Genomic DNA, 12,881 nt, shown 5'->3' on the forward strand with positions numbered 1-12,881 from the left:
GCAGCTGGGCTTGAGAGCGGAGGCGGAGCCAACTCCATGCCGGCCACGGTATTTTTTTTTTATTTATCGTGTCAAGAGCAAACCAAACAGTTGTATTGCATTTTTTAACAAACAAACAAACAAAACACAAAGTTTGCAAGCCTGGTAGTTGATGAAATGTCCTTTGACCAGTAGCTGCCCACTCTGGTGTTACTATAAGAAGGTCGTTCATTGTGCATGTAGCAGGGCTCAGGTTGTATTGCAGCAGGTGGTCAGTGGTTTGCTCTTCTCCACACTCGCATGTCGTGGATTCCACTTTGTGGCCACATTTCTTAAGATTGGCTCTGCATATCATGGTGCCAAAGCGCAGTCTGTTCAGCGCCTTCCAAATCACCCAGTCTTTATTGTGCCCAGGGGGGAGTTTCTCATTCGGTATCAGCTATGGATCGAGGCTCTGGGTTTTAGCCTGCCACTTTTGGACTCTTGCTTGCTGAGGTATCCCTGTGAGTATCTCTGTAGATCTTAGTAAGCTATTTCTTGATGTAAGGCATTTCCTTGTTGGCTGATATCCGAACAGAGGATGGGCCAGATATGTCCCTGCTTTGAATCATAGAATCATACAGTTGGAAGAGACCTCATGGGACATGTAGTCCAACCCCATTCTACCAAGAAGCAGGAAAATTGTCCTCTTCTCCCACTGCCTCCCCGCTCCAGTTTTGCCTCCCTCAGCGGCCTCTGTTTAAAAGCTTCCAAAGAAGGAACCTCTACCACTCTCCGAGGCAGAGAGTTCCACTGCTGGACATCTCTCACAGTCAGGAAGTTCTTCCTCATGTTCAAATGGAATCTCCTCTCTTGTAGTTTGAAGCCATTGTTTCCTTGCGTCCTAGTCTCCAGGGCAGCAGGAAACAAGCTTGCTCCCTCCTCCCTGTGATTTCCTCTCACATATTTATACATGGCTAGCATGTCTCCTCTCAGCCTTCTCTTCTTAAAGCTAAACATGCCCAGCTCTTTAAGCCACTCCTCATAGGGCTTGTTCTCCAGACCCTTGATCATTTTAGTTGCCCTCCTCTCGACACATTCCAGCTTGTCAATATCTCTCTTCAACTGTGGTGCCCAGAATTGGACACAGTATTCCAGGTGTGGTCTAACCAAGGCAGAATAGAGCATGGGGAGCAGGACTTCCCGTGATCTAGACACTAGACTCCTATTGATGCAGGCCAACATCCCATTGGCTTTTTTTTTGCCGCCGTTTCACATGTACTGCTCTCGAGCCATGCATCCCCTATCCTGTATCTTTGCATTTAATTTTTGACAGAAGTCAAACTTGAAAGCTCTTATTTACCCAGCATCCCCCTTCCTCTTTTCTGTTCTCTTTTCCCCTTCTAACAATTAAACATCACTTGGCTGTGTTCTTGAGAAACTCTAAAACAATTCAAGCTGTCACAGTGATTTAAAGATGAAGAAATGTCAAGATGTGACCTAGTAAACATGTGCCATGCCAAATGCTACATTTTTGAAGGATTAGGGTCCAATCTGCCCCTCTCTTCTGATAGGAGATCCTGATTTATAAAAACTGCTTATAGATAAAAATTCTACAAATGCTTTGCTATCACCTTAGTACTCATAATACATACAAAGCCTGACTTCTATTTGCATGCAAGCTTCTATGCCAACATAAATGTAATCTGAACCATTTAAAGCTTGCTTTCATACTTGCCAGCATGATGTAAAGGACCCAGAGTGTAAATGAAATTCAAGGGAGGAAGAGCAACTGTAATGTACAATGTAAGGTACAATGTCCCTCTCATAGGAACCTGCATGTCATAAGCATTTGAATTAAAATTACCATATTGAATTCAAATCTGATTTTTTAATTTTTTTATTTGGTGTGCATTGAAAGAGGGGTGGTCTTATACAGCGAGTAAATCTCAAACTCTATATTTTAACTGGAAAAGTTGGGGGTCGTCTTATACGCCCAGTCGTCTTATATGCCGGAATATACGGTATTTATTTTATTTATTGTATTGTATATTACTTATAAGCCACTCTGAGTCCCCTTCGGGGTGAGAAGGACAGCATATAAATGTCATAAATAAACAAACAAATAACAAACTTTGGGTCATGTGAGAGACCGTATTCAGGCATCAGGAACTAGTACTTGGGGACTGCTTCCTTTTAAATGTTTACATTTCTTGTTTTATGAAAGTAATTAAACCAGGACTCTGATGCAAACAATGGAAGGAGGGAGTTGGTAGGTCATCCAGGTGATGGATTAGATGTTAAGCTTGGACTGAAGAGAGTCCGGTAGGGAAGGAAGAGCTAAGAGCATTTGCACAACATTTATTTGCTGCGGCAAGCCAAGGCATCTGAGCTAAAGCATGACTTGCATCATTTCTGTCTAAAACACTAGGGCAGTGGTTCTCAACCTGGGGTCCCCAGGTGTTTTTGGCCTCCAACTCCCAGAAATCCTAACAGCTGGTAAACTGGCTAGGCTTTCCGGGAGTTGTAGGCCAAAAACATCTGGGGACCCCAGGTTGAGAACCACTGCACTAGGGTCTTAGCTTTGCTGGAGGATCCAGAGCCTCAAGGGCTACACATTTTAGTCTGGAGGGCTACATGGGGCTCTTGGGCCCCATTTTGCCCACTTCTGAGTTAAAGTGATCTATAATTTCTGAGTTCTAGCTATCACATTTGAAAAAAACAAAACAAAACAAGAGCATCAGTAAATTGAATCAGCCCAAAGTCTTTAAAACTTAATATTGGTACTATAGATTGGGCTGGCAGATTAACAGGCAACAAGTGCAGGTGATGCTAAACTAGTGTGTTATGTTCTTATTGGGGCGGATACAAACAATTGTTTTTTTCTACAGCTTCTGTCCTCCCTTCTACCCATGAAATCCAATATCTGACCTATGAAATCCAATATCTAACCTACTATCCTATGTAGATTTATAGTGATTTCCATATAAACGTATATTAATATTTACAGTTCTTAAAATATTTTCGACAACATTTCTTTATGTAGGCCTTTCACTTTTGAAGGGAGTAGAGCAGTGGTTCTCAACCTGTGGGTCCCCAGATGTTTTGGCCTTCAACTCCCAGAAATTCTAACAGCTGGTAAAGTGCCTGGGATTTCTGGGAGTTGTAGGCCAAAACACCTGGGGACCCACAGGTTGAGAACCACTGAAGTAGAGGATTTTCATTAGGTGCTTTTTCTGATTTCTAGATTGTATCTAAGGTTTTATGTTTAGCCTGAAGAAGAGAAGGCTGAGAGGGGTTATGATAGCCATGTATAAATATGTGAGAGGAAGCCACAGGGAGGAGGGAGTAAGTTTGTTTCCTGCTTCCCTGGAGACTAGGACACGGAACAATGGCTTCAAACTACAAGAGAGGAGATTCCATCTGAACATGAGGAAGAACTTCCTGACTGTGAGAGCCGTTCAGCAGTGGAACTCTCTGCCCCGGAGTGTGGTGGAGGCTCCTTCTTTGGAAGCTTTTAAACAGAGGCTGGATGGCCATCTGTCAGGGGTGATTTGAATACAATATTCCTGCTTCTTGGCAGGGGGTTGGACTGGATGGCCCATGAGGTCTCTTCCAACTCTTTGATTCTATGATTCTATGATTCTATGTGATAGTAATTGCCATGTCATGAGTGATTGACTGTCCTGTGTCAAGAGTTGTGTTTGCATGACAAAAGCACAAGATGCCATTCTTGAAACCTTTCTATTGGCTACAGGATCATCCTCAGCAGTATGGGCTAATTCTTTCATACTATCGAATATGGTTTGCCAAGTGTAAGGAGACTAGCAATATCTTGGACCCGTTTGTATTAACAGATGCAGAAATACACTTCTCCGGACACAAGTCCTTGGCTTAGCTCAAAATGAGAGATATGGTGATTTGGTTATTAGATATATACCTTGCATTCACATGTTCCAAGAGAACATTATATATACTTTGGGACAGAAGTATATCTTTTATGCAAATTAGGTGGCCAATTCTGGTTTGAAGAGGGGTCACTTTTTCTGATTTGGACTGCCACAGCACACTGTGGTTTGCCTGAATAAGGAAATGAAGGAATAAATTAACATGTGAGGGTAAGAGTATGTGACCTAATTGTGTTTCCAGTGGCTAAATTGCTTTGATTTATACATGTGGATCTAGTGGGTTTGTTAGTTGATTTGTGTAAATGTCAAATCATGGTAGCTGAGAGTAGCATGTCATATTTAGATGTAACTAGCTTTACTCACCATGCGTTGCTGTAGCCGGCCTTCTCTCCCTCTTTCTCTGCTTCTTTCACTCCTTCCTTCATTCCGTTTTCTTCTTTCCTTTCTTCCTTCTCTACGTGTGTACTTCCTTCCTTAGCTGTTTGCTTTCATCCTTCCTTCTCCTTATTTCTTTCCTTCCCTGCGTCTTTCTCTCCTTCTTTCTCTTTTTCCTTTGCTGCGTCTCCTTCTCTCCTCCTTCCTTCTGTACCTCTTTCCTTCCTCCTCCCTTTCTCTTTTCCTTCCTCTTTGTCTCCTTTCTTCCCTCTCTTTCCTTCCTTCTTTCCTTCGCTCTGTAGTTCCATACTTCCTTTTCTTTCTTTCTTTCCTTCCCTCCCTTTCTCTTCTTCATTTCTTTTCCCCCTTCTCTTTTCTTCTGTCCTTTCTTCCTTCCTTTCCTTCGTTCCTACACCTCACTTTCTGCTCCTTTCTTTTTCCTTCCTTCCTTTCTCCCTTCTTTCCCATGCTCCTACTCTCTCTTTCTTCTTTCTTTCCTACCTTTCTTCCCTCATATACTTTCCCAACTTCTCCTTCCTTCCCTTTTTCATACACCTTCCCTTTTTCATACACCTTCCCTTCCCCTTCCCTCCTTTTGTTTATTTCCTACCTTTCTTCTCTGATATACCTGCCTTCCTTCATTCCTTCCTTCCTACACCTTCCCTTCCCCTTTCCCACTTTTCTTCTTTGTTTCCTTCTTTTCTTCCTTCCTTCCTTCCTTCCTTCCTTCCTTCCTTCCTTCCTTCCTTCCTATTTACACCCCTTCCCCTCATTTCTGTCCTTCCTTCCCTCACCCGCTTCCTTCCCTCCTTCCCGTTCCTCATCGTCCCCGATGGTGGCGTCCTTCCTTCCCTGGAGCCAGACGCCGGTGTGCGGGGGCGGCCTGGGCTGGGCGTGGTGGAGGCCGAAGGGCTGTCCTCGGGAGAGGTGGGTCGCAGCCTCTCCCGGGCGGGCCACGAAGGTGCGCAGCAGGGGCCTCCTGGGCAGCCTCCGCTGGTCCAGCCCCGGGAAGGCCACCAGCTGTCCGGGCCCATGGAAGGTGGACAGCCCCCTGCGCCGCATGTGCACCAGGCCGGCCCCCAGCGTGCACAGGCGGGCAAGCTCCCACTCCCAGGCCGGGGCTTCAGCGTCAGCGCCTAGGCCGCGTTCGGTTTGGCATGGGAGAAGGGGTGGGGCGGCGATTGGAGGGGGTGTGGCTTTTGCGGAGGGGGCGTGGTGCGGCCATGTGCGCGCGCCAGGCGACTCGCGCCGGGACGCCTCTGCTCATGCTCCGTTTGGTTGTGTAATTGTGAGTTTGTTGTTATGTTTTTTAGAGTGGTGATGAGTGTTCTGCATACCTTGTGGTTTGAGGTATGCGTACGCCAAGTTTGGTGATTTTTCGTCCAGGGTTTTCCACGTTTTGCGCCCCTAACAACGCCCTTTTGGATTTTATATATATATATAGATTAACAGCATGGAAAATACATTAAATCATAGTATATCTCAGGCATGAACCAACTTTAACTCTCCCACCAGGTGTTTTGGATTCCCAGATCCCACAATTCCTAACAGCCTACCAACTTAGGAATTGTGAGTACTTATATTTTGCCCTTCTCACCCCAAAGGGGACACAGGGTAGATTACAAAACATATATATGGAAAACATTCAGTGCCGATTGTACAATGACAAGACAAGACAACAGATAGAGGCATATATAGGCTTCCCCCCATCATTTGGAATATTTGGAGGCAATGCTCAGTTCTGGCCCAGGAGGGTACTGTTGCTCCATCTCCTTGCTGAAGAGCTTTCTTTGTTTGTAAACTTTAATCCAAATCGCCATGCCTAAAATACTTCCCCGCTTAATGCAGTTCCTATTCATCTACTTACATTACTGTTTTCAGTCCACTAGGTGGGCGAGGGAGCTGGGCTGAAGGTCAGGAGCTCACCCTGACCTGGCTTCGAGCTGTCAACCTTTTGATTGGCAAGATTTACTGCAGCTGGTGATTAACCTGCTGTGCTAAAGATAACCCCCTCCAGATATTTTGGAGTTGAAGTCCAAAACACTTGGAGGACGGGCCAAAGTTGGCCCATGCTTGATCGAAACTGAATCCCAAATTCTTTGTAGACTAAAGATTTTATCTCCATTTGCATTTCTAGGGGCTATAACTCTAGTGCTTTAGACAAGAGTCAGTTTTCCTAGCAGAAGCTAAAAAAGACTCCCAAAAAGATGGGGCACAACTATAGCAGATCTTAGAATTCTGTGGAAACATTTTGAAATGGCTCTCACATTGCACCATAGACCTTTAAGGAGCACAACCAAAACTTTCTATCTCAAAATGGTTACCAATACAGATACTCTGCAGTGTATGTGGTGCATTTTCTGAAATGTACATCTGCTGACAAGGTCAACATTCTAGTTGAAATTCACTCCCTCCTCTGCAGAGGTATCTGGAGAGTTCATGATAAAATAAGTTTGGAACACTTTGCTAGGTTACAGCTGCTGGATTATGCGACTCAACAGCCTTCAAAGTTTGTGGCCAGACAATTGCTGTACTAGAATAGTAACCTTCATCACCCATGGGTTGATAATTGTCAAATATTATTTTCATTAAACTTTGGCTTGATTTGTTTTTTTAGAAGCTATCTTCACATTCCTTCAACTTTATGTAGGGACTGCTCTGTTACTATCACTGCCTGGTGTGTGGTTGTACTAAAATGCTTATCTTCTTGGCTACATGGAGTTGGGAGGAAAGCAGAATAAGTGTAAGAGATTTATAATTTCTTAGTAATTAGAAGATGGAACATGCAAGGGAGAGGAGAAGCGGTGGAAGGAGTTTTTATGTCAAGATGTTTTGTGGAGAAAATACCTCAAAATGTCTTACTTAGGGTTTACTCAGATACCTGTGGGATATTTGCATATGTATATTTGGGACATTAAAAATTCAGTTTGTCTGAATGTCGTGTAAAGAATTGATTTCTTTAAAATTGTCTTTTTGTTTAAGAGAAAAATATAAATTAAGGCTTTATATTAACGCTTAGTTTTTCCTTTCTCTTGCCTATAGGAGCGCCAAGGCCGTATCAAATAAACAACTGGATCCTTCCTCCGAAACTGCAGCAGAGGTGTTGCATCTTGGGTATCTTTCAGAAAGGAAGACAAATTATATACCAGAGAGAATTAGGACTTATTTCATTGACTTCATATAAACTCTTACAAACTTAACTGTTTAAGAAATGTATTGGAATTTCATAAGAGACATAGGACTTAAAAACAAAAACAGCCCTTCTAGGTAGAGTAGAGGTGAAAACTGTCCCCTTCTTTTGGCTTTGGTTGTGATTTCAGAGCATAAACTTTGTTTTTGTTCCCTCCCCCGCCCTTTTTACTATATTATTGGATTTTGAAGTCTGCCAGTGGCATATACCTTTTTCTCTAATTTTTAAATCCTGCTGCTTTCTTGTTTTCCTGGCCTTCTGAATCCCTCTTCCCATTGTTTTTTTTTTAATTGCACTTGGAACACCGAGTTGTGACTTTCTTTTGGACCTTTTCCATGGAAAGTGGAATGGATGACTTTTTTCCATGGACCAGAAGAGGAAGTTTATGAAGAACTTGAGGGTTTTTTACGCCTAGAAGATCTGAATGGAATGTGTCTACAAGGTTGTGTCTGATGGGTGGTTCATTTTCTCTCTCAAAAGTCAAATACAAAAAGTGCTAAGAAATGTTCTGTTCTTGTGCATTATATGGATTACAGATTAAGTCTGGCTTGATTTGATTTGAAGGCTAAGAACATGTAAAAACATGTTTGTTTACAGGAAAATTAATTTTGGAAAAAATATTGTAATGTGTAGTGAATGTTCCTTCAGTTTTCTTGTTAAGCCAATGAGGAATGGGCACTGCCTTTCTTTCACCATTAATCACTTCTCAATAATAAACGTGAGATCCTGTTGAGCATCACTACTTGGCACCTTAGTTTTTAGTGTGCAGGCTTCTGCTTCACTGCTTGGACGCAGAGGCCGCACATGAGGAATACATTTTGGAATTGATTGATTGATTTACAGTATTTATATTCTGCCATTCTCACCCCGAAGAGGACTCAGGGTGCACTTATACATGGCAAACATTCAGTGCTGTTTTCTAGACATACAGACCGATAGAGGTATTTTGAAGTAGAAATTACTTTGGTGCCTGGAGGCTCGATTCCGGCCCCGGGGGGGGAGCTGTCACTTCATCCACTATGACACCGAGTGATTTTGATCGTATTTATAATTAACTTTATTTGTACCCCGCTAGCATCTCCCAAGGGATTCGATGCGGCTTACACAGGCCGAAGCCCCAAAAACACAATAAAACAATACAATATATAAAGCAAATTAAAAACAGTTAAGCAAGAAAACAATAACAGTAACAATACAACGGGACACAATTTAAAACTAGGCCGGCCAGGATAGGGGTACATGGTTAAAAGTGCTGATGTAGCGGGAGAAATGTAGGATTATAAAGTAAGGACAGTGTACAGTGTGCAGTGATCTGGTTCTACCTAAGTGCTTCAAGGACTTGGTGCTGGGGGTTCCTAATCTGAAAAGGCACATCGGAAAAGCCAAGTCTTCGAATTCTTTCTGAAGACTGCCAATGTAGGGGCCTGTCTGAGATCTTTCAGGAGGGCGTTCCAAAGTCGGGGGGCCACCACAGAAAAGGCCCTGTCTCGTGTCCCCGCCAAGCGCGCTTGTGACGCGGGCGGGACCACGAGCAGGGCCTCTCCAGATGACCGGAGTGAACGTGTGGGTTCGTAGACAACAATGCGGTCACGCAGGTAGGGTGGCCCCAATCCGTTCAGGGCTTTGTAGGTAAGCACCTGCACCTTAAATTGGACTCGGAAAATAAACGGCAGCCAGTGGAGCTCCTTAAACAGGAGGGTTGACCTCTCTCTGTAATGAGCCCCGGTTAACATCCTGGCTGCTGCCCATTGGACCAGTTGGAATTTCCGAGACGTCTTCAAGGGCAGCTCCACGTAGAGCGCATTACAGTAATCCAATCTGGAGGTGACCAAGGCATGCACCACCCCGGCCAGATCAGTATTTCCTACTTGCTCTTTGGCTGCTGGGATTTTTATGGTGTCGTAAAATACCTCCCCACTTTTAAGTGCTCCCTGTGATTTCTACTCACAACTCAGCTGGTTTCGAACTGCTTATGTAGATAGTATGCTAGGCTTAACAGTCGGGTGCTCAATCCAACTTGAGCTTTGAACCTGTCACCTTCCAGTCGGCAGCATCTGGTGAACCTACTGTGTAATGAACCGAAATGAGCCTTTCATACCTCTGATCCTTTAGGTCTAGTCTTTTTTATTTTAATACTAGCATTGTTGGAAACAGTTGGATACCTCTATGAATGAATGCCAAGGTAGTCACAAAATTAAGGAAATTGTGTTCATTAGAGCCGTGTTTATTCCCTATTTACAGGCCAGATGTTGTCTATTGCAAACCTGATTTATATTGCCATTTTGGTTTCATTTGCTATTATAAGCCAGTTGTGGGGTGAGACATTTCTGTTTATGTGATTATGAACTCTGCTGTTAAAAGCCGATCTCAAGCATGAAACTTTGTCTGCTTCACCATCACCACATGACATCTGGACAAAGTCACATGGAACAGTGGTATTCTCTCGTTTCCTTAAACGTTTAGATCAGTGGTGCTCAACCGTTGGTCCTCCAGGTGTTTTAGACGTCTGTTTCCAGAATTCCTGACCATTGGACAAACTGGCCAGGGCTTCTGGGAGTTGGAGTCCAAAACACCCAGAGGACCAAAGGTTGGACAGCAATGATTTAGATTAAAGCTAATGAGGGCTTGATCAGGATTGAGGTATTGTGACAAATATGAATGTCAGCCCTGTGATTTGCTGTACAGAGTTGCTGCTTGTGCCTTTTGTGTTTAATACTACCATGCGCTTCTCAGTGTCCTTATTTTGACAAACATTAGAATAAGATTCTGCAAATAATATGTGCACAGTTGTAAAACTCTGCAGAGATTTGCACAACTGCAATGCAACATTTAAGTTTCCTAACAGAACTAAATTGGCAAAAGAAATCTGCTCAGAAAGCTTGTATAAACTCTAAAATAGGTCTTAGTGCTTGATTGTGTTCCAGTATTACTTACTGACTGTGTTGCACTTCATGTCCTTCAACAGAAGCTGAAAGATAGCCAAATACATGTAGGACATCACAAGAGACCCTGCTCTGCTTTTACTAGGGGAATAGTCAGAGAGGAGAGAATGGACCATGTGTGGTTGGTGCTGAGCTAATCATGGAACTTAAATGTGCCTTTTCCATTTTGCGTTGTTCCTCCATGGTCTCTTTTGCAGCTATCAGGAAAGGATATTAAGGTGAACAAAGACCACAGTATTTTGTGGTATTTCATTTTATTCAAATTCAGTACTCTTTACCTCATTGTACCTATCATAGAATCATAGAGTCTGAAGAGACCTCATGGGCCATCCAGTCCAACCCACTGCCTGGAAGCAGGAATATTTCATTCAAAGCACCCCTGACAGATGGCCATCCAGCCTCTGTTTAAAAACTTCCGAAGAAGGAGCCTCCACCACATTCCGGGGCAGAGAGTTCCACTGCTGAATGGCTCTCACAGTCAGGAAGTTCTTCCTCATGTTCAGATGGGGAATCTCCTTTCTTGTAGTTTGAAGCCATTGTTCCATTGCATCCTAGTCTCCAGGGAAGCAGAAAACAAGCTTGCTCCCTTCTCTCTGTGACTTCCCCTCACATATTTATACATGGCTATCATATCTCCTCTCAGTCTTCTCTTCTTCAGGCTAAACATGCACAGCTCTTTAAGCTGCTCTTCACAGGGCTTGTTCTCCAGACCCTTGATCATTTTACTCACCCTCCTCTGGACACATTCCAGCTTGTCAATCTCTCTCTTCAACAGAATTGGACACAATATTCCAGATGTGGTCTAACCAAGGCAGAATAGAGGGGTAGCATTACTTCCCTAGAGCTAGACACTATGCTCCTATTGATGCAGGCCAAAATCCCATTGGCTTTTTTTGCCGCCACATGACATTGTTGGCTCATGTTTAACTTGCTGTCCACGAGGACTCCAAGATCTTTTTCACATGTACTGCTCTCGAGCCAGGCATCCCCCATTCTGTATCTTTGCATTTTGTTTTTTCTGCCTAAGTGGAGTAGCTTGCATTTGTCACTGTTGAACTTCATTTTGTTAGTTTTGACCCATCTCTCTAATCTGTCAAGATCGTTTTGAAATCAGTCTCAATATATTGCTAAATGTAACCCCCCTTTTTTCAATTTTTTTTGGCTATGTAGATAATATATAACAAAACTTTATTTATAGACTGCCCTCTCTCCCCAAGGGGACTCAGGACAGTTTATACACAAAAAAGGGGCGAACGTTTAGTGCCCTACACGAGTACAAACATCTTAAAAGTAATACAAAATAATAACCATAAACTTATAACAAATGAGAAATTATTTGTATTTTGTTTTTTATTTTGATGTTGATTAATTAAACATAATTATACTGATAACATAATTAACATTTTAGACATAGGCCTTTAGAGAACAATTAAAATATATAAAATGGCTACCATGGTTGTTCTTTCTCATATACAATAGCAGCAGTGGAATACAAATAAATTAACCAGCCTCCGATGGAATTAAGTGTCCCAGTCCTCCTCTCCGTACGCTAAATTGCATAGGTGCATTTTCAATACTTTTTTGAAGGAGAGGAGGGTGGGGGCTGTTTTTATTTCTTTGGGGATGCAGTTCCAGAGATGGGGAGTGGTCACAAAGGCCTCCTCTCTTATTCCCACCAATTGTGCTTGTGACAAGGTGAGACCGAGAGTAGGACCTCCTTTGTTGACTACAGTGCACAAGATGGCCTATAGAGGGAGATGTGATTAGACAAAAAGCCTGGGCCGGAACCATTTAGGGCTTTATAGGTAATGCCCAGCGCTTTGCGTTTAATGTATTGTCGAAGGCTTTCATGGCTGGAATCACTAGGTTCTTGTAGGTTTTTTCAGGCTATAGGGCCATGTTCTAGAGGCATTTATCCTGACGTTTCGCCTGCACTATTTATTTATTTATTTATTTATTTCTTGCATTTATTAACCGCCGCTCTCAGCCCTAGGGCGACTCGTGGCGGTGTACAATACAAAAAAGACACTTTACAAAGCAATCAGGACAACAAACTAACATCACTAATACACAACATTTAAATTACACTAAAAATCCGCTGCGTCATATTATGGAATCATAATCAATCTCGTAGTCGTAAATTCATTCCGGTTGTCATTTCCAGTAACATAGCACTCAGTTGAAAGCCTGCTCGAAGAGCCACGTCTTCAGGCCCTTACGAAAGGCCATGAGGGAGGGCGCCTGTCTGATGTCAGCAGGGAGGGAGTTCCACAGCTGGGGGGCCACCACCGAGAAGGCCCACTACCTCTGAGGATGCTTGCCATAGATGCAGGCGAAACGTCAGGAGAAATGCCTCTAGAACATGGCCCTATAGCCCGAAAAAACCTACAGGAACCTAGCTTTGTATTTAGCTCGGAAGTGGACCAGCAACCAGTGGAGCTGAGGCAGCATAGGAGTCGCCCTCTCACGTTATGCGGCGCTCCAGTTAACAATCTGGCAGCTAATATC

At 43.3% G+C, this 12,881-nt stretch overlaps 1 protein-coding gene across 2 annotated transcripts in view; it reads left to right on the forward strand.

The window, feature by feature from the left end:
- LOC132780825 (YTH domain-containing family protein 2) overlaps positions 1-8,170 on the forward strand; it is a 31,894-nt gene extending 23,724 nt beyond the window's left edge. For both annotated transcript variants that reach the window (XM_060784627.2, XM_060784626.2), the window contains one exon: positions 7,284-8,170. In XM_060784627.2, coding sequence (XP_060640610.2) covers positions 7,284-7,307 — 24 coding nt within the window. In that variant the 3' untranslated portion in view covers positions 7,308-8,170. The remainder of the gene's footprint in view (positions 1-7,283) is intronic.
- Positions 8,171-12,881: the final 4,711 nt, after the last annotated feature.

Source organism: Anolis sagrei, chromosome X (assembly GCF_037176765.1).
Source record: "Anolis sagrei isolate rAnoSag1 chromosome X, rAnoSag1.mat, whole genome shotgun sequence".
Classification (NCBI taxonomy): domain Eukaryota; kingdom Metazoa; phylum Chordata; class Lepidosauria; order Squamata; family Dactyloidae; genus Anolis; species Anolis sagrei.